The sequence below is a fragment of the Tribolium madens genome, unplaced genomic scaffold (assembly GCF_015345945.1).
Source record: "Tribolium madens isolate multiple individuals breed KSU strain unplaced genomic scaffold, Tmad_KSU_1.1 Scaffold_91;HRSCAF=231;Tcas5.2_LG7, whole genome shotgun sequence".
NCBI lineage: Eukaryota > Metazoa > Arthropoda > Insecta > Coleoptera > Tenebrionidae > Tribolium > Tribolium madens.
Genome location: NW_025401063.1, coordinates 8,621,791 through 8,644,061, shown reverse-complemented (window position 1 = coordinate 8,644,061; position 22,271 = coordinate 8,621,791). Strand labels below are relative to the sequence as shown.

Genomic DNA, 22,271 nt, shown 5'->3' with positions numbered 1-22,271 from the left:
TAAATTTTAAGACAAAGACATTTTTTTATGTAGAGTTGTATAATAAGTGTGAATGTTTTTTTTTTGTAAACTTTAACAAAAAAATGTTGTTTGTAACACGTACCTAAAACGTTTTTGCGGACCCATCTGCTATTCCAGACTCGGCTTCGCCTCGTTCGGAAACAACACCGATTTGTCAAACAACATAACTACTTTTAGACATAATGCACTCCCCCTTTACTATGCGCTACAAGAGTTTTACGTGTATACTATTAACAAACTGTTTGTAACTTAATTAATTAAATAACAGGACTGACAATTTACGTACAAAGGAAATTTAATTGTATTAACTCATTTTATACTTATATGGTAAAACCTTTCAAGAAGGTCTAAACAAAGTTTTGTTTTATAGGGCTAGAACTGATTTTTATATAATATATTTAATTAAAATGTCCTTAGTCTTAATTGAAGTCAGACCTGCTTGTAAAGAGCTTTTTGCAGAAAAATAAGTATAAATAATAAAGAAAAAAAATGTTGAATTTAAATGACGTGTATCAATCAAGATTAGAACAGAACGAATTAACGAAAAAAAATACTGGTCAAAATTTAAACCTCTTTTACAACGAAAATTTATCACCTCAATACATTTCTTGTTAATTTTGTAGTTTTTTTCAACTAGTTTGTCTTAAAAATGTTTCACCATCGATGGCACCATTCCATTAAGTGACTTTTGTTTAATTTTGTTTACAATTTTAAATTCATCGACATATTTTCCGTAAAATGTCGCTCCTCATCAGTTTTTATCTTAAGTGTATAGACTTTAATCCGATGTAATTATTATATTATATTAGTATTAAAACTATGCTACCATACTTCAGAATAAAATTAAAAGTCTACTGAATTTGTTAATTTTCTTCATATAAACTATTTAAATAATGTAATATCATGTTATTAGTGCACCTTCCATATTGTCTAAAAGTAGGTAGAGTTAGGTGTACTTATAAAAATTTCTTCAAAATTCATTTATTTATCTCATTTTGCAAAAAGAGTAAATTATTGGGTGTAAAAATTCTAGTTTGGGTCCTGTGTCATCTATTCTCGTACCTATTCTTTGAAGATAGCTTTGGTTTTGGCCTTTTATTTTCAATTTTATTCAATATGAATAAGAATCGTGGCATAAACTCGAGAGGCAACAAAGTAATATATCGATATAGAATCTCCTAACCCAAGCTAACGCATTCTTGAAGCAGGTAGGTTTCACCCATCTCGTCCCCACTTGTGGATTCTCCGGTGATTACCGCCGCCGAAGCGTCGCTCTCATCTCCACCCTTTGTTCGTTCCCCCAACACAGCGTCTCTTTCTGGTCGAATAATTAACTACCGCCTGATTTGATTCCCGACACCTTTTCAAGAGTATCGCGACTTTTCTCGTGTTTGTGTGAATGTCGGCCCCTCCTCTTTCCTTTCCCCTCGATTTTGTTTCATTGCCGTGCTGCCTGTCTTTGTCTGGCTTTTCCCCGGCACGTGGCGCGTGACATCGAGCATGCCGTGGCCGAAGACGTGTGCCTCAGAAGCTCGGAACTTCCGGTTGGAAATGAGCTATGCTCCATTCACTGAACACCCACCTCACTTTTGCTGTTTTTCGCTACGATTTGCGTCGATTGCTCACTGGTTTTTTTGCATAGTATGTCGGTGTTGTTAAGTTGGCTTTTTTCCGATATTATTAAATTTCTTAAGCAAAGGCATAATACGTATATTTTCTTTCATAAAGAAATTCCTCTTCCTCTGGCAGATGCTTCAGAAATTTCTATTGAATGTAAGAACACAATAACTTCCACTGAAAACACAATTTGTCGACGAAAAACTGAACGTCTACCCATCGAAAGACTAAGTTTATTGCGCGAGAAAAAAATTCATCATCTCTCATCCATCAAAGGCTTTTTCATAACGAAAATTGGGTCAAAACGTTTATTGTTTCACGACAAAACAAGGCGTTTTACACGTAAATTTCCTTGACCATGTCCATTTACCCAAGCCCAGCTGAAGACGAAGGTGTGTGAAACTATGACAGATGTTTCAGACCGAACAGAACTTCAGACGCATTTATTTTAGTAAACAACTTCTTCACTAAAAATGTTATGATTAACTTGATGAAAATACAAAAGTTGTTAAAGCATACATTTGAGTGCTAAAGTAGTAAAAATTATTATTTAACAAGTTTGAAAAAAACAATCACAAAAGTCTAATTTAGTATTTTGGTAGTCTTTAAGAAAATCGCTACGCGCTTTTGGGGCATTGTCGGTTCCAAGGTAGTACCTTGGAACGTGTTTTTGCTCATTCAGTTGATTTTTTGACAACTTCTGGTAGCTCGTGTCTTTCAGGGCGCTGAAGCGTGCCCACCGCAGTAATGGCTTGTTTCCGCTTTGCCGACACGAAGCCCATTAGACAATAATTTTCTTAATTATTTTTGAAACTAAACCGACAAGGCGCCGCCATTAAACAAAGGTAAGCAACCGTCTTTGTCCTTTCTCTTTCTCGTCATCCTTTCGAGCTATGTAACAATTAAGAGTACCGTGACCTTCCGACTTGTTTCTGTTGATGTAAGTTTTTCGACCTTATAACTTGATTCCTGTGTGTCGTAATTTGCAAGTCAAGTTCTTTTTTTCGGTAAATGTGTGTAACACGGAGCGACGGTGTTGTTAAAACTGAACAATGGTAGATAATGATTCATTGTTCTAGCGCAGAGGGAATGTCGAAAAATTACACGAATACAAATGTAAATGTGGATTGAATTTAATTCGTGAACCACTTTGTTTACGGGCGAAATTGGGAAACAGAATACCTAGTGGACTTTAAGGGCCTGTCAATCAGATAATCATAGAAAATATAATGAAGGTAATTGCTGTTGACTATCAAAGAGTGTTAATATAGGTGGATCTTCAAAACAGAAGTGGTCGCAGTCTAATTAAAACCACATAAAACCAAAGGTACTTTCTGGTACATACAGATGATGTTAACGACACTAAAGTGAATATGTAGCTATTGATTTTTTTCAACTAAAATTTTAATTTAGGTAAATTCTTCACTTTTCGATGGTCTCTATCTGAAATTCAATATGTAGTAGAGCTTATTCCATATCTGGTGGAGAACTAACAGTGACAGAGAAGACACTTGGAATGCGCCCACTTGGTCAAGATAAAAAAATACATGGGCGTACTTTTTTTTCTAAAATTTTCTTAGCTGTCATTTTGCAACAGTTTGCAATCGGATGATCGCAAATAAAAACCAATATTTAAGTAGGAAAAATTATTTAGATGTGATCGTTAATGAACTTATTATTAAAACCAACGATAGCAGCGATGAAAGCGATTATTGCTTTAGTGATTTTGAAAACAAGGATTGTTAGAATATCATTCTTAAAAATCATTTTCATGTGTTAACAATTTAATCGTGTGTTCACCATTCTTCATCTTATGTATATGAGTACCTACTTATTACATTTTTTTAAAGAATAAGGTTTTGTAATATTTGGTTCGACGCCTATGAATATTTTTTTTTTAATAGTAAACATATGTTTAGTGTCAAAATTCAGTCATTTTTGACAACGTCAGTTCGCCACCAGATTTGGAACAAGCTCTACATACATATGTGTACTTCAGATTCATTTTAAGTTTCACAAAAACAAATTTTTATTTAACCAACTCAAAAATGTTGAAATAAACTCTGAACAAAATTTTTCGACTCTCTTTTTTTCGAAATTCATATCATGCTTTGACTTACCAAATTTAACATTTTAAACACTAATATGAAAAAACAAATTTTTGTACGTTGGTACGAAGAGAGAAATTAATAGATCAAAAAAATTAATATTTTTCCTTGGATTATAATACAGAGATTAACATTTTATTTATAATCTGATTCAATTTCATCAAAAGATTACACCATTTCCTAAACCGAATTAAACAGAACTTTTTGAAAAATAAAAAAAATCTAGGCTGACAAACAGAAATAATTAAAGCGCAATTTGCTAGATAAATGGATATTTTATCAGATTTCTCGTACAATTTTCAAGTATTATAATATGCATTGTAACGATATAACGTATTATTGACATGTCAGAATTTGTTAAGATAATAAAGAACACATTACAATAATACTTTTTCATTTATTTTTGTTACTCACAATTCTTGTAACAATAATTGTTGTAGACATAATTTTCCACTAGACAAAAACAAAATTGCGACTTCCAGTTTTATTTTACGAATTGTTTAATTTGTTTAATTTGGAATCAATACGTCCGCACCGGATTAACCGAAGATCACGCTGTATAAAGGTATATTATTTTCTCTCGGTAAAAAACTAAAAATCAGTAAAATATTGAATACTTTTCTCACAGTAGATAAACAATCTTTATCGTTGTGTATAATATTTCGTTTTATTTTGTACTCACCTACCAGAATTTCATGAATATAAACAGTAGATAAAAAATTACTTTATTTCACTAGACTATAAAAGACTACTTTATCTACTGAAATTAGTTGATAAAAGCACTCTTAAACATTGAATACAAAATAAACATTATTTTACTGAGGAATTGCAAATCATTTTACTGAGCGTTTATCATTTTGTGTACGAAGCCTATAATCTTCTATGAAACATTTTTTTCTACTGTCTATTTATTATTATCGCCTTGTTTTTGATTTTGTTAATGAACATCTATTATTTAACCATGCGTAGGTATATTTATTTCTTTTACTGAATATTTACTGTTTTTACTGGCCAAAAATACTTTACGTTTAAGTACAATTTCATGCATTTAATTTGTACCTTTATTTCTTTTACTAAAGATCAAAGAAAAATCCGTTGACATTTTTCCTAGATAAAAATTTGAGTAAATTATAAATAAGTGATGGCCATTCTAAGTCGAAGGCATTTATATCTAGCGATAGCACAGTTTGGCTTGTCGCATTTGTTCAAAATCTTGAACTGTCGTTGAGAAAACGGTAAAATTTCCATTTAGCATGTAATCTCCGAGGACAGTTGGGCTCATCTTCTGGCACGCATGTCCGGGTGGAGTGGAGCTGCTGTGGCTGGAGATTAGTGAATTGAATTGGACGGGCCAAAATAAACTAGATCGACTCACGCATCCATCCACACGCGTCGGCTTTACTTTAAATCCAGATCTAGGAGGTTGTACCAGAGGGGGATGCAAACGAAGAGAGCCCGGCGGCTTTATTGCTGGGGTGACTACGTAATCCGTTCTAGCGCTGCCGCCTCGAAGAGGGCGCTCACCCCCTCTGACTCATGCCCATCACATATCATTCCGAGCGAGGCGTCGACGAAAATCAACTTGAAACAATACCGCACAATTTCTTCGGGGGATTATCATGCGAGCACCGCCATGGGACGACATCGTCCTGCAGGATTGATTGCTCCCTGGCGGTGCTTTATGCTCTAGGTTACGCCGATCAATATAGTCGCAATACGATTTGTGGCAAATTATGGTAAATATTTCTCCTCCGACAGAGATACCACAGGTTAACCTTCATTCCTGGCGTTGACCTCTCACAGGTACAAACTTTGAAATGGATTTTTTACAGACGAACACAAACCGAGATGTGAAGAACTATAAACAGCACTAGGATTTTTAGATCGAGTTGAATGTGTCCGAAATGGCTATAACCGAAAGAAAAAATCGCTTATCTTTTTTACAACGGTGTCACCGACCATTAAGGTTACATTTGGAAAACGTGACTAATTTGGAAAAGACTCATTTACGAATTCTTGAATGTTGGGAGATAAATGTGTAAAATAAATCGTCAAGTGTACATAAAGCAAAAATACAAAATTCAAAAAACTTTAAATCTAACAACTTTATAATAATTAAATAGATAGTTTTAAAGTACCTACTATACAAAATAAAACAATACGAACATTTACGATAAAATAGCTTCGACAATTATTAAAAATATTATCATTTTTTTCCTGATTATTGTTATACACCTTGATAGAAAGTTTAGGTAAATAGATGATCATTACTAATCAATAACCATTAAAATAAATATTTGGAACTGGAATAGAATAGCTTTTTTTTAAAATAAGATATGTTTTCTATTGAGAGATATTTATCTCTCTCTCTAATAATAGATGAAGAAACGGGGTGCAGTTTAGAGTAATACAGTGGCGGACAGAGAATTTTGGACATCAAATTTATGTCAGTTCAAAAAATGACAATGTAAGCCACGCTTTATTGACATTATGATTGACATTTAAAACTAAAATTTAAAAGTTTTAGTTGAAATTTATTTTTGGGCTCGATTTTCCGAAACAATAATGCCAGCAATACGTGTTTTTATATAAGTTCAATAAATTATTTTGATTTGTTATCATTTTCGCTCTAGCTATAAGGATAAAAATTACAAAAACCGAATGTAAGGTTAGTTGCCTGATACGGCCCACATTTTCATGTCAGTCGAATAACAAATCGTCCAAAATTCCGTGTAGTAGTAGATTAAAAATAAAATTTTTACTATACAATAGTATAAATAAAGACTAAAAAACTTTGTATGTAACACGAGAAGTAGTGAAAATAATTCAATTATTACTTTTTTTCCAGCTGAATCATATTTTTCGTCATAGTAACAGAATTTTATATGTGTTTTCCGAGGTATTTAGTATTTTCCTTATTTTGATACTTAACCGTAGCACAGATTAACCTTAATCTATGACCGTAGTTTGAAATTCCAATGGTAAATGGTTGAGTTACTTTTTTATACTGCATTATCGACATTTTCCTCCTTGTCATTTGACATTTAACTTTGTCCACGAATCTCAACTAAAGATTTTATACGAATTTACCATGACTTATTGCCATTATGAATCTGACATTTATAGAAAAAAATTCTTATTTTAAAAAAACTTTCAATTTATGAATTGCTTTTCAAATTGAAATTTTCCGATCCCATTTTAACACACATATTTAGTCTAATTTCAAAATAATGAGGAAAAAATCTATTTAAACATTTCTGATAATTTTGGATGGATGTAATAACAGCTCATAACTGTTGTGACAAAGCCGGTCTACCAATTATTGACCACAAAAAAGCTGGTAGCAGGGTGGTAAAATCTTCGACAAGACGCTAGCCACATAATTAAATACGGGTCCCTTTTTCTAATGTTCAAGCCACTAATTTCGTCTACGCTACCCACCCCTAATTAGTAATTTTCTATTACTATAACCTTGTATAAAGCGCATCAATTTGGTCCTCGTCCGAGCAATTTTCAGGCCAGACATGGGCCGATCAGCTCATAATACTCCAGACTACAACCCTATATTTAAAAAGGTATCTCGACCATAAAAATCTACACGTGCTCTAATTCCAAGCGGCTATCTTTAAAAAGTTATTGTGTACGAAATTACAGTAGGATAGATAACATTCTGTAGTTTAAATTTCCACAAGTTTCCGGTTCTAGCAATTTTTCAAATGACGTATTTAAATAATAATGGAAGGTTGAACTATAATTCAGTAGCTGTTGTTTATTTCCCCTAAGGCAAGAATTAGAATAAAATAAAATTAGTTGGTAAAAGCTGCAGGCTATTGATGGAAACTGTGGAGAGGAGAATTGAAGTAGATCAAGAACAACATCGGTTGTTAAAGGTGAGGTGGCTTAATTAAGAGATGTGGCAAGCACCGGATTTTGGCTCATATTTGTCAAAAAGTGCATTTATTAGTGATAACATTATTTACTCGCAATTGCAATGATAGTGAGTGATAGCAAATAATAATTAACCACTTTCCAGAATTGATGACAAAATATGCCAATGAAACAAATGGTACTTTGTTTGTAATGACTCATTAAAATTGAGACAATTTTTTGCCCAAATAAGAAAAACTGCTGCAATATTATACCACATCATTTGCACAAACTTCAGGTATTCTTACTTGAACAAATTCGCAGAGGAGATAAAGTCGGATAAGTTAGGACTTTAAACTAATTACTAATTACTAGTTTTATTGACACAATAATGCACAATCCACACATACTTTATTTGCACAACAGAAAATGATTTCCTATGATGGCGGACATTCTTGTTGACTCTAATGCAACGTCATAGTTTAAACTGCTCCGGTATTTCAATTAAGCTGAACTAATCGTACAGAAACTCATTCCATGGCAATATTAGCATCACACATGTCAGATTCAATTCACAACATCCTATACATCTCAAAACTACAGCCACAAGTTTCCGATTCAAAATTAGCCTCCAGACAGCGAAAATTTTCACCGTCAATAAATAAATCTGGTGCCCATCAGGTTGGAGCTTTGTCGCAAAAGCACATCTGTTCCATTCTTAGGAGAAATTGTTAGGAATTTGAAACTTGGTGTACAGAAAGTAATTGTTCGCTAACAGTAAGGGGAGACTAACCACTGTATTTAGTGACTTCTTTTCGTTCTCTTTCGCTTGACTGGCAGCTATAAAAAAGGGCATGGAAATTAAATATGCCGGTAGGACGGAACTGCATGTATGAAGTTAAATAATGTGAAAATGTGGGACAATAAACGAAAGAAAAACCCAGTGAATCCATGAGAGGTGTGAAATCCTGGTTCTTGCATTCTTATGTTGGAAATAACTGTTTTACACATACAGTTGAATATAAAATATTACATAATACCTATACAAACAAAAAAGTAATAAGCAAGAAAAATAATTAGTAAGCGACTATTTCTCTAATGGTAATATATTTTTTAAACAATTCATCTGATAAAATATTCCTTCACAGATATTTAATTCCAAGGGTTCAAGCAAAAAAGTTTAAAAATGCTCTACTCTTGTAAGTAAAAGTTCCCACTTACACCTTGAGTTTTTTCTCTTGGCACAAACAATAAAGAAATTAAAATACTTACCTAGGAATATATTATAAACAAATCAACAATCAATTTATTATTGTTTACATTATAATTATAAACTCAAAAAAAAATTTAATCAACATGACGATTTTGTTTAATTAAATAATGTTATCCAAAACTCAAAAACAAATCTAAAAAATATCTAAAAAAAATCAAGATGCTACAATCAAAATTCCCTATTATGCTATATCAATGAATTTTTTTAGAGCTTTTTTAATAACCAAAATACGCTTTTATCCGGTATTTTTAAAGTAAAAAATAAATGTTACATTATTTAGGAATAAACTTAGTTTGTACAACTAAAATTTTTAATTTTTTCGTGAAACATTTTAAATCTGAATATTTCCATTGATTTTTTTAATTAAAAATTATGTTAGAATGTCTATTCTATCCGTTTCACATCTTATTAAATGTTTGAATGGTTTTGTTACACTTATTTTAACAATTATTAACTTTCATTTATTTTGACAAAATCTTGTGTAATTCGCACAAAAGAATTTTATCTATTAAAGCAATTCTTTAAATTTAAATAAAAAAAAAATTAAATACATATAAATCATCGACTAACATCGCTTTGAAATTTCAAATAGGATTAAAATTGTCGACATAACAATTTAACATTATCTATCAATGTACGAATACAATACGGGAACAAATAGATACGAATATGAAATAGATATACCCGATTCCAAAGTGAAATTGAGAATGACTGTTTTATTTCTTCAAAATGATCAATTTGTAGTCAAGGTTTAATTAACTGTCGGTGCACTTGAACCGACGCATTAATCAAACGCTTATCCAAAATTACAATACAACGAATCAAATTTTCCTAGTTATAAACATCAGCAATATGGTGTATTTTACAATACCGCTATTATACGGATAACAATGTATCTGCGGTCGAACGAAACGACAATAAATCGTCTGCTAACAAAATCTGGACGTTGAGCATTTCAGACAGAAATCCATTCTATAGACTTAATCAAAAATAATCGTCAACTATAAATAAATAAGTTAACACACAGGGTGATTCATGTTTCAAACATTATTGAAAATAGAATCGGAAATATATAATACCTGAAAAAAATTAGAATAAATAAACGAGGAATGTAATTAGACGACCTCTGGCCTTTAGTAGCAAAACACCAACACAATTACAATTAGGTTAATCATATAAATGTCGCCATTAGAAAAAAGCACAAATTATTTAATGATGATGCGTGCGTTAACAAAGAACTTATCATCTTAAACCTATATAAATAATTCCTAAAAGTAGCCGGTCATTAATACCAAGTGATATTTTAATAAGTAAGCATTAAGCAGAAGTATCGATTCTTCAGAAGTTTACTTTTAATCGCCCTCAAAAAAAATATTCAAAACAATGATAGGCTCAAAAATGATGTAAGTATACGTAGCTATCGACATTTTCCTTTAAATTTGTATGAAGTAACAAGGTATAAGTTGTTTGAATTTTAAATAAAATATCATTTGTTCGTGGAAAAGGGGAGCCAATGGTTATCCCTTTTCATCTTTATACTAATATCCACGTAATTGGCCACGAATGTCTTCAAACGAAACTCAGATACCAACTCAGTAATTATCTCCTATCAAAAAGTAAATTTGACATTCTTTGGAACACGAATTGAAGTTCGTCCAAATATTGTACGACACAATATTTAATCGCGTTAAAAGTGTTCAAATAGAAAAAATCCCAAAAATGCAGAAACATGAATGTTTTATTTGCTAAACTTTCAACTATCTGTAAATTTCATCGTGTTGTACGAAATTCCGCAGTTAGACCACCGATTTATCGAATTTCTAAGTTGTTTGCATAAATTCTTTAAACATTTCTTTGAATAGCTGCCATTATTTTCTCGACCTGCACGAAAATTTCGTAAGCGTTTCAAGTATCACAATTAGCAGTGAGATTAAGTGATAACTAGAATGATGTCATCAACGTGTCGAAAAATCGAACGCGATCATTGTATAAACCGTGTTTTAGAGTCATGTTCCGTTGAGGAAATCAGCTGTTGGAGCTACGTCACGAACAGCTCACATACTTGGAATCCTCTCTCGGTCACATACTCGAATACTTCCGTCCAGCAGTTCACTACGAGAAAATGACACGAAAATCCCAGCTAATTCGAGGGCTCGCAAGGAAACGAAATAATTTCAAGGCAGTAAAATAAGAGCGAAAGCCCTCGAAGGACTGAGGGTCCCAATTTGGCAACGAGTGAGAATGCACGCTGCTGCATTCTCGAGCCTGAATGACCCAGGAACAAAGAAGAATAACTTCGGATCCGACCGGGCCTACACTACAAATGACTACTTTATGATCCCCCTACAGACCGCCCTGAAAACATCAGTCTCACCGACTGCAAGGGCCGTTTTCTTCGGCATTGTTGACCACTGCACAGGAATGTTTGGCGGATTTTGGGAGTGTCACAATCAACACTGACGCGTTTTGCCTTCATAACCGATCAAATATCTACCAATTACAATAAAATATCGAATCCTACAACACGGATAAAGTGATCTATTAGGTTTTATCGTTTGATTTCATCGCATCTAGGACAGGTTCATTTGAAATTTTTCATTCAGATGAAAGTTGAGTTTCGATCCGGACCACTCCTTATACGACATTCGGAAGATAAGAGCAAGCGAGGTCGTGGCCCAATAGTTATGTTTGCGATTAATAAGTAATAACGTAATCCATTGACTGATAGTGACGATGTTGGTGCAATGACGGTTTGTTTATTATGATTCACTTGAACTTAAACAGTTTTCGCGACCCACGACGGTACTAAACCAAAAAATAAACAACAATTAAAACGTATTTACCGTTAAAAGCTTGAGCAACATGAACGACAGAACTTTTCTAAAATAAATAATACAGGTACCTAGATAATAGAGAAATAATGTTAAACCATGATTAATGGGTACACAAAGTCCATATCCTTCCAGATTAAAGTATAAGAATTAGAAACACATTTTTTTTTTCATTGCAACATACATACCTATAGGTGTACTACACTCTGTATTACCATACTATTACCACTACTAATAAACTAAATTCGAGTAGATTTCCTACTAATTCAATTTGTTAAATATCTTATTAATTTCAAATCTGAAACTATTAATCGTCATTATAATACTTCCGCACAAAAATATGGTACACATTTAGAAAAATAACAACGTTCAAAAAAAAAAGAAGAAAACAATAGAAAAATATTTTTAACATATTTATTGTAAATGAACACCAAATTTTCGGACAAAAAATAAATGTAAAACGTATTTGAAATTTTAGAGGTAGTGTGTATTACAGGAAGAAACGCCAATAATTTGGAAAAAAATTGAAAGGAGAGAAGTTTGGTCAAGTTGGTGTTTCCATAATCAATAAACCCTGTAAAATCATGCAACACACTATAACGTTTTAATCAGCCTCTTTAGACTTATTCTTTCTTTTTCATTTTATTTAAAAGGTAAATAACTATACGCGCTATTTTGTGTTTTGATCTTGTTTTTTTTAACTATTTCTTTATCGTTTATTTTATTTATTAATATGATAGACTTTGGTTAAATTTTAAAAGCGTCTTTAATAAAGCAGAAAAAAATTACATAGATAAGTATGATGCTACTTCAATTGACTTAAAATTGCAACAAATTAATGAATAATCACCTAATTCATAGTCCTCCCTGTATCTAGTCAGTAAAATGAATAAAAAGTTTGCTTCTTGAAAATAGTTGTTTTCCTTTCATTGAATGGATTAAAAAACAATTTACGTTCATTGTCAGTAGGTCGAATTACGTATATTTGAAGCTATGATGAATCTTATCGTAAATAATGAAACGACGAATACAAATTCCATTTTATTTTCAATTTGCATTTAAGTATTCAACTAAATCTTGAACTTTATTCCCAAATTATTATAATTACATAAAAGCAAATTATTAATTAAATTTTTTAAAGAAAAATGGTGACGTTTTTTTGGCTTGACTTAAAACCGTAACTAACGACTACGGTTGCATCGTTATTCAATAGGAAGCTACTTTTTCTGTCCACAAAAACGACCAAAATTTAGTTTGGGGCCACCATAACTACTGTCGTTAATCACGTGTGTCCATACCAAAGTTTACTAAACGATTACCTATAGTTTGAAATTAGTCAATAAATTAGGTTGCTTTAACCAATACAAAATTAATTATAGTTTTCTTATATAACCGATCGTTAAGACATTGATCTAAATACGTATCTTTAAAAATTGCAAAAAATGAAACCATGTCACAGACGTAGCTTCGGTTATTATTGTTATTGTTATGTATTTACAGTAATCAAGTCGCACTTTCACTACTCTTTCGTCGATCTTCACGCCGGATTAACAAATAATTCGATACTCTCATAGATCGACTTTCAACAATCTATTTTTTTCAGATTTACGCTTCGACAAAAATCGTATTCTGAAAGGTTTTGGTTCTAGTCCGGCGAGATTTTCTCATCCAAAAAAAGTATTAGGTTACCGCGATGATTTATGGTGCATCTGCACTTCTGCAGGAGTCGTAAGAAAAAAGCGACCGTCTCAACCACTTGTTCATCCCGAAGCCTACGTTTTGGGGACTGTTAGTAGGTATTGACTAGTTGTAGACGAAGAATTTGGGGTTGGAGCGTTTTCCACGTCGAAAGTCGTAAATGATTAGGTGGTGTATTGATTCGGGCGGGCGTAATGTGTGCATAATGGGGCCCCGGAGGCAAGGCGACTTACCAACTTGTAGTACGCTGTCGACGCAGCCGGTCTCCAGGAGCTTTAATCCCTTGCAGAAGGAGAGGTTCTGGGGCTCGGCCCCCGCGTTAACAGGCGGCACTCGCGACAGCGAACTGTACATGCATATGTCACGCTCGTTCCTCGGAAAAGACCAGAAGATGATCCTACGCTGCACTGGCTCGGGGATGCGGTCGTAGCGCTCCTCGATCCGCTGGAAGGGGATGTTCTCGGCGACGATCTTGGCGGTAATGTCGAGCAGCGAGTCCGGGGAGCGCGGCCCCGGCTCCCGCAGCAAGGNCTCCCGCAGCAAGGGCCCCCCGCCGGCGGCCTGGGAGCAGCACAACCGCCTGGCCACCGCCATCGACGACACACTCTCACTGACTGAACGCAGCCGACAGAGGCGGCAGAGGGGCGCACGCGCTCCCCACCGAGGCACAGCTGATTCGACCCCCGCGTGCGTAATGTCGTTTGTTTATGTTCGCCACATGGCGCAAGGTGCAGGGGGCGCCAGGACGGTGGAATGGGGGCCCACACATGGGAAGGGACCGCGCTCTAAGCACACTGACCTCGAAAAAAATAGAAGACCGGACAAGACGGGATGGAGGTAAGGCGGATAGGCGCCGGGAAAATGCAACGCCAGACGGTGCAACGGTGCATTGCAGGTGATTACTAATCGAGGGATAATAACCAATGAGTCCGTTTTAAAAGGCACTAAGCCAGATATAAGACCTAACGGACTATATTTTTGTTCCTAGTTATGCCAGTTATATTTTTAACAGAGATAATTGACATTACCGAGGAAAGAAAATAATTGAGGATGTTATTTACACAGAAAATGTTCCAAATATTCTGTACAGGGTGCTGCATTTTGGATGTCCGAATAGGGAATCTCCGAAACTAAGATGTTTAGCCAAAAACGAATGATACATTCTGGGGCTCATTTTTCAAGAAAATAATATTGGTTAAAACCGCTTCCCGCTATCGTCTTTTGTTTTCGACTTACAGACAAAAGTTGACATTTTGGAGAAATCTAAAAAAAAATATATCTTATTATTAGTTATTATAGAAGATACGGATTTGAAATAAAGACATTATACAGGCACTTTTTTACGAGGAAGTTAATAATGTAGTTAACTATTGTTTTCAGTTATTTGTTTAGCCGTAATAAGATAAACTTGTATTTTTTTAAATGGAAATCATAGGCGGCTATGGCAATTTTGAAAAGCTTATTTTTTTCTGATCTGAAAATATATATTTATAACAGAATATTTTTTTTATAATTATACTTAAAAAATGAAATACATATTTTGTTTCATAAGAGTTGGCAATGGAAAAACTATTTCACTCCAAATGTGTAAATATATAATAATCAATAAGAGTTTTGTGAACCGTAAAATAGATGGAAAAATAGATATAATAAGAAAAATTAAAAAAATACGATACGTTAGAAGTATTGAACAAATATGCGAGTGCCTCAGAACAAAATTATTACCTACATATTTTTTTTTAAATCCAGAAATAGGAAAAACAAATGTGTCAACAGTCAACACAATTAGCAAAACATTTTTTTGATGATCTAATGGAGGTAGGATAACGTTCCATATAGACGGAATTTGGGTATTTGAATAGCCATATCGTCATTTTTTTGTCATATAAAATATATTTTATTGAAGAATTAAAGCGTTTTTTTTTTTTAAACACTTTGTGTATCACTAGAAGTTACATTTGTAATGCTAGCTTGTTTAAAAACAAAGAAATGTCGACAATAAGTTGCTTTACGATTTATTTTGCATTATTTTCATTACTTAGTGCTTAGAAAACTTTTTCATTAGTGACACTAGTTGAATAATATACTCGTAGTTTAAATCCTTTTAGTTGAAGATGCAACATTTTTTCATTGCCAACTGCGAACAAAAGTCAAAGATAATTTTTTGCTAAAAAAGTATTATAATAATTTGTTACAAACATATATTTTTAGATAAGAAAAAAACAAACTTTTTAAAAATGACATAACCATCTATGATTCCCATTTAAAAAAATAAAAATTTATTTTATTACGGCTAAACAAACAACTGAAAAAAATGTTAACTACAAATTCTACGTAAAAAAGTGCCTGTATAATGTCTTTATTTCAAATTTGTCTTCTATAATAACGAAGATATGAATTTTTTTAGATTTCGCTAAAATGTCAATTATTGTCTAAAAGTCGAAAGCAAAAGACGATAGCTGGATGCGGTTTTAACCAATATTATTTTCTCAAAAAATGAGCCGCAGAATGTATTACTCGTTTAACTAAACTTCTTAGTTTCGGAGATTCCCTATTCGGACATTCAAAATGCAGCACCCTGTACATTTTCAACCACATATTTATTATTCTTTGTAAAATTACATTTAAAAATTTTTCTTTACATAAATTCTTAAATAAATAGGACAAGAAGAGCATCAACAAATAATAATTATCCTCAACCAATAAGTGGTAGAATTGTCCGGCCAAAGCAATTTTTTTCTTTCAAATTATTTTAAATTTGGAATATACTTTGGTACTATACAAAGTATTTATGGTTTTGATGTTGAAAATTGACCTGGTAATAGAATAATGCAGAAATAGTGTTCTAATATAACATGCAACCGAGAAAACAACTCACAGAATTGTTCTTATTTTATTATTATGAACGTTATTTAACTCCAAAATATTGGTACATAGTTGGTGTTGTTTTTTTTTCTGTTTTTGGACTTAATTTGAGGGTGCCTCCAAAACAACATCAAAAAATTGAAAATTCACTCGCATCTGAACTTTGATTATTTTATTTTTAAAATTAATAAACAACTGACTACTAATAATTCTTTGGTAGAATTCTTTGCTGTTTAGATACGTAGTTATTTATTCTTTTCAAACTTAAATCAATATACCTACCTACTCGTATGATAAGCTTATCATAAAAATATATTTTCTTTTATTACCAAGAATTACAACAAAATTTTAAAATCTATAACTTAAATTTAACAATTTACAAAACACGAAGTTTTGGATAATGTAGCGTTTTATTTACAAGGGCTAATCCGCAAATAATACCAAATTTCCAGATTTTCTAAGACCTTGTGCTGAATTTAACAAAAAGTAAATAAATTCTGTTTTAGTTAAAATGTTCCCTCTAATATAAGTAGGTCATCCTTTACGTTTATTATAAATAAACCAATATTTTTAATATAGTTTAATTAAAAAACAGTACTGTACAAAATGAGTTCATAAAAGTTCCTACAACTCTATTAATAAAATAATTTGAATAATAAAAAACGAAAACTAATTTAATGGTTTTATACATACATATTTATAATTTTCAGAACTGTAATGAATATATTAAAAAAAAAAACTATACAAGAAATAAAACATGGTTCTACAGAAAACTTCAAAATCACTTTATTCTTCATAATGTTAATTTCTACAGGATGCGTCAGAACTCACGTCCCAGAGAAAAATGCCATATAAGGCAAGATGCCAGGAACACGGCAAAAATGTTAAAAAAAAATTCCTATAAAAATTTCGAAGTTATAAGAGTTTAGAATTTGCACCTTGACTCTATTTATTTCTGTTACAAAAATAATTTTCCAAGTTTTTTTGCTGATTTCTATTAGAAGAGGAAACAAAGAAGCTGTATCCTAAATTGTAACTCTGTTCAATGTTATTTGTGGCTTTTATTGGCAAAATTTTTGTACCTTTACTCAATAATTGAAAAAAAAAAACATACAAAATTATCAGTATTATTAAATGGACATAAAAAAATGTCAAATGTCAAAATTATTTGACAGATAGAATTTTTAAAAATTTTTTTTTCATATTCCTGGTAGCTTATCTTACTTGAAATATTATTATTTTTTTTAATTTTCATAAGTAATATTGCCTAGATTAGATACATTTACTTCAGTGAAAAAAAATTATCCTGGTGTAATTATCTAGAAATACATAATTTTAACTATGAACGTTTTTGCTCATTTTTGTTAACTCATTTAGAAATTCTCCAAAAGACCCTGAAACAATGATGAACTTGTTCTTCTGCATATTGCATTGTTTTAAAAGAAACATGATTATTGATTAACTAACACAATCAAAAGTCTATTTACATTTTTATTGTTAAATGTGTTCAAATCAATCAAACAAATTTGAATTTTAATAGGTATCTAGTAGGAAAAACCACAAGATTGAGCATTAATAGTCGTCATATGACATTCTTATTACACAAATGCTTCTCTTATAATCATATAATTTATTGAAGTGATATAAAAAGCAATATTTTTACTTTAGTATTCAATTTACGTCATTTACACATACAGAATTAAAATCATGTTTGGCTAAAATTACCGCTCGTTCGTTAACTATGTCCGATAATAAAATTATAATACACGAGTGATTAGTGTGGACAAAAGTAGAATATGTTTGTCGTCACAAGTTATCACAGTTCACAATGAAAACGCACACAGCAGCAGTTATTGTATTATACATAATTAAAACTTAAATACTGATACTTATTGCTATGCTTCGTAATTTTTAAAATAATCCGCGTTTAGTTTTTTTTATGAATATGTATCTAATTTTCGTCACGTTATTTGCCGCAGACTTGAAACAAAAGACACCAATCAAATATTTTCCTTTCAGTTCGTCATTACTTCCATTTATGTTACACTTATTTGCAATTTTAAGTGTATAGAATCGCAATTCTGAACAATTATGGCAATTATTTTTATTTCCACGAAAGTAGCGTAGTTCCTTTATCTGAGAAAACATAAAAATATTATCCTTGAGACCACTTAGTACCCACAAAAAATTATGAAAAATCCAAATTTTTCTTTCAGCCTCCTACTTATAATTACAGTTATCTTTATTTCACAATGAAAAAATCCTTTTCTGCAAAAGTCGATGTTTAAGATTTGCGTATTGTTCATTACGCAGTAGATGAAATGAAACGTTAAATTTCGGTTTCTATCTACATAGTTTTCCACGTCGCTGGTTGCATCATCGGCGTCGGTAGTCAAACAGCATCGTCGCAGCGGCTGTCGCCGAGTTTCGACGCGGTGGCCAATGGTGAAAATCGCGTAATTGCGTCCGCCCGCATTGATTGGCGATACTTGCATGAGAATGACATCGGAAAACAGACAGAGGCAGGCAGGCAGGCCGGGAGCCAAGATCAATATTCGGCGGTGGCTGACAAGTCCCTCGTCCTCGGCCGCCCGTATACACACCGAATTATGCAAACCATCTTTAATAGTTAATCAATGAATACAATCACCCCGACGCCAACTTACAGCCCTTTCAATTATTTACGGCCACAACCGGAAAGCGATATCCAATATCCGATAAGGGCAAGAGAAAAAGACTTTTTAATCATTTCAAATACAAAATTTATTGATCAAGCAGATACATGTGATATTCAAATAGGTGTACCTAAAAGAATAGAGTTCGGCTCCCTCCGACGACAATGTGACGGTTTAAATTTAAATTAGTTCAGCAGACAAGCCTGTAGGAAATGTAACGTCCGGCGGTTTCCGATGGCCGAATGATTTTAACCACCTGCAACAAAGCAAGAACACAACGTAATTTATTTGCATTACAACCCGCATGTTTCACGGGGAAACACACCTCGGATACAACTATAAAAAATAATACGGCGGTTATTACTTTTAACCAGTAGTTTAGCCACCATTTACGCCATAAAAACTTTAATAAATTAACATTATTGAACAAAATTTCTAATTATTCAGCTGTTACTTGCAACAAGTAGTGCCGCACTATGGCAATTATATCCCAACACCGTTTCAATAAAACTGGCAACATGGTGAAATAACCTCATTTACACCGTAAATTGATGAGAATAATTTTAATTGATTAAAAATGGCATTATGGGTACCTGTCCACGCTTCAACCCGAAATACCGCGCCACGGGATCCCCGGCCTGTATTCTCATCAGCATATTTTCCTTCAATTTGCTGCAATAAAGAATTAATTTGCTCAAATAAACCCTCAAATCACTCACTATCTAGTCAATAATTCTTGCTTCTCCTCTGGGGTCATCACTACGTGCTCAGGGACTAATTCGTGTTCTGTAATATTAATCAGTAATTCTGATTCTAAAAACTGTTCCAAGATATATTTGGGGGCCATATCAACAAGAGACTGTTTGGCTGATGGTGTCATTCCTTGTTGGACCACAATAATGGCTCTATGAATATTCTCGTCTTGCATCCGTTGACAGTACGTTTTGATTGTTTTTATACCAATTTTGGGCTCGTCGGGAAAGAAAACAAACATTTGGTCTGTTGGGTCATCATTGTGAGCTACGAGAATTGTTAAATCGTTTCGTGACGGCCGTTTTTCGCTAGGTTTGTCGCCGCATTGTTCTTTGAATTGTTCCAAGGTCTGGTCCAACTCGTCTTGGGTTACTAAATAGCCCCGATCATGGCATAACTGAATAAATTTGTTTAGGTAGAGTGAAAAAGTGAGGTTAGGTCGGGTACCTGCATGACTGTTTTGCGAATTCGCCACAATTTATACGTTTCAGCTTCATCATCCATATTGTTAAGTTAAAAAATAACTCACAACCAACACAACACTAATAAATTATCAAAACAAGAGCAAAAGTTGTTATAATGCCATATATTTGCACTACACCATCAAGTTTTGTTACTCATAATCTGGAAATCGCGAATTCTTGTTGTTGTTAACAACGAAATCATGTCAATATTGTAACTTCACTTCATTGAAAAAAACACTTACCCAATCAACAAAGAATAAAAATAGAAATTGAGATATTTTTTTGTTTAAGAAAGATGTTTTCGCTATTACCGAAATTGTACCATATGCATGTTACAGTTTTAATGGCGCCATATTTAAATTAAAATTTAGTTTGACGATCACAAACTCGCAAAATGTCATCGAATTGCCAAATAATGGACCTTCTTCAGGGTAAACAACTGGTAAATAAAATAAAAAAACTTATCCCTGCAGAAGATGCAATGAAAAATAAGACGATTATAATATTTTTCTTTGGTGCTATGTGGTGTAAATCAGCGGACTGTAAAGTAATCCTTCAGAGATTGAAGGAGCTTCACAAGGTAGGTACGTAAAGAACACCCGACGTCTGCTTCACTTGTAAACTTTTACTTAAACAGGAAAACCTTCGCAGAAATATGGGCATTGAGGTGATTTATGTTTCATCTGACACCAGTCCTGACGACTTTGATGCGTTTTATAAAACACAAGGTGGATGGTTTGCGGTTCCCTTTCAAGATGATTTGGCCGAGTATAAGGAAAATGTGAATTTAAAAAATAATAGCGAATCTATTTTTTTGTAGACAACTTCGTAGAATTTTTGGGATTACAACTATTCCTAATATAATCGTGGTCAAAAAAAACGGCGAAATAATAACTAAAGCGGGGAGACAAGAACTCGTCGAAAAGGGGCTAAATGTGCTAGTGACTTGGACAGACTAATAATAAAAAATGTATCAGAAAGTTTATTTTATAAATTTTACTCTTCAGGTATTTCTACAGAGCCATCATTTACTTCATCAATAACGTCATGTGGGAGCTTCCCATCAATGGTACAACCTACTGATTGGGCTGTTCCTAAAACCTCCTTAACTGTTCCAGACAGATTTTTAGCCATTGATCTTGGCCTCATTTGTCTGGCAATGCTGATAACATCATCCAAAGTAATGTTGCCACTGTGTTTAACTGCAAAGACACAAAACGTTAGAAAAAGATTTATAAATAAATCAAAATTATTCTGTACGCCCCCTTAAGTAACATACTTAGTAATTCGTAAGCATGGGTTGCAATTAAAGGCAAGGTAATATAGCATATAGTTAATATCAACAAATTATAATTAACTTGCTGTTCTTAACAAATGCATTTAAAAAAATAATAAAACTCACTGTTCTTCTGCTTCTTCCTGTCTCTTGGTGGTTCTTTCAAGGCTTTAATAATCAAACTGGCGGCTGATGGAACAACAGAAATAGTAGCTTGACGATTTTGGATCTTAAGTTGAACTGTTATCTTAAGACCTTTCCAATCAGCGGTGCCTTTGGCAATATCGTCACCGACTTTTTTGGGAGACTGTAACATGTTGTCATTAGAGCTTATATTTCTTCTTTTTTTGTAAAACCACTTACCAAACCCAAGGGACCAATTTTTGGGGCCAAGGAAGATGTTGCACCAACCTCACCACCAACACATCGAAGGTAAACTACATAAACGTGAAAAAAAGGTGAGGTTAGGTGATGCAAAAAATATCATATAACAACATACCGTATTTAACTTCGTTAGGATCGAACTTTGGAGGCATTTTTTAATCTATTATAACTAATTCTGAGTAAAAATTAATACTCAAAAGGCCGATGATTGTGGATTTGTTCGTAATGTAATAACAAACCACGGTCAACCTTCCACGGCTTATTTCAAAGAGGAAGTGGCTGCAGTGCCGCAGCAACAAATTCAAACCAAAAATGTTTCAAAATTAAAAATAACAAAATAACAAAAAACACACATTATTACATTTTATAAAATTATTTCATAAAAGATGTCAAAGTACTATTGAATTACATATAAAACAACAAAAATTGTTCACTTTCT

General features: G+C 33.0%; 4 protein-coding genes across 4 annotated transcripts in view; 1 reads left to right on the top strand and 3 right to left on the bottom strand.

The window, feature by feature from the left end:
* LOC123010818 (zinc finger SWIM domain-containing protein 4-like) overlaps window positions 1–14,184 on the bottom strand; it is a 51,405-nt gene extending 37,221 nt beyond the window's left edge. Inside the window, 2 exon segments of the mRNA XM_044407959.1 lie at window positions 13,649–14,051; window positions 14,053–14,184. Coding sequence (XP_044263894.1) covers window positions 13,649–14,051; window positions 14,053–14,184 — 535 coding nt within the window.
* A 4,834-nt stretch (window positions 14,185–19,018) lies between these two features.
* Window positions 19,019–20,350, bottom strand: LOC123012093 (DNA-directed RNA polymerases I, II, and III subunit RPABC1). Its single transcript, XM_044409887.1, has 4 exons — window positions 20,156–20,350; window positions 19,675–20,105; window positions 19,549–19,627; window positions 19,019–19,211 (listed from the first exon to the last, which is right to left on the bottom strand). Exons 1-4 carry the CDS (start codon window positions 20,210–20,212, stop codon window positions 19,146–19,148), a joined length of 633 nt encoding a protein of 210 aa, XP_044265822.1. The 5' UTR covers window positions 20,213–20,350; the 3' UTR covers window positions 19,019–19,145.
* Window positions 19,946–21,457, top strand: LOC123012095 (nucleoredoxin-like protein 2). Its single transcript, XM_044409889.1, has 3 exons — window positions 19,946–20,752; window positions 20,810–20,940; window positions 20,993–21,457. The coding sequence occupies exons 1-3, from the start codon at window positions 20,567–20,569 to the stop codon at window positions 21,129–21,131; spliced, it is 456 nt and encodes a 151-aa protein (XP_044265824.1). The 5' UTR covers window positions 19,946–20,566; the 3' UTR covers window positions 21,132–21,457.
* On the bottom strand, window positions 21,142–22,110 carry LOC123012094 (60S ribosomal protein L12). The gene is made up of 4 exons (XM_044409888.1): window positions 21,948–22,110; window positions 21,812–21,885; window positions 21,575–21,755; window positions 21,142–21,374 (listed from the first exon to the last, which is right to left on the bottom strand). The coding sequence occupies exons 1-4, from the start codon at window positions 21,982–21,984 to the stop codon at window positions 21,169–21,171; spliced, it is 498 nt and encodes a 165-aa protein (XP_044265823.1). The 5' UTR covers window positions 21,985–22,110; the 3' UTR covers window positions 21,142–21,168.
* Between the last annotated feature and the right edge of the window lie 161 nt (window positions 22,111–22,271).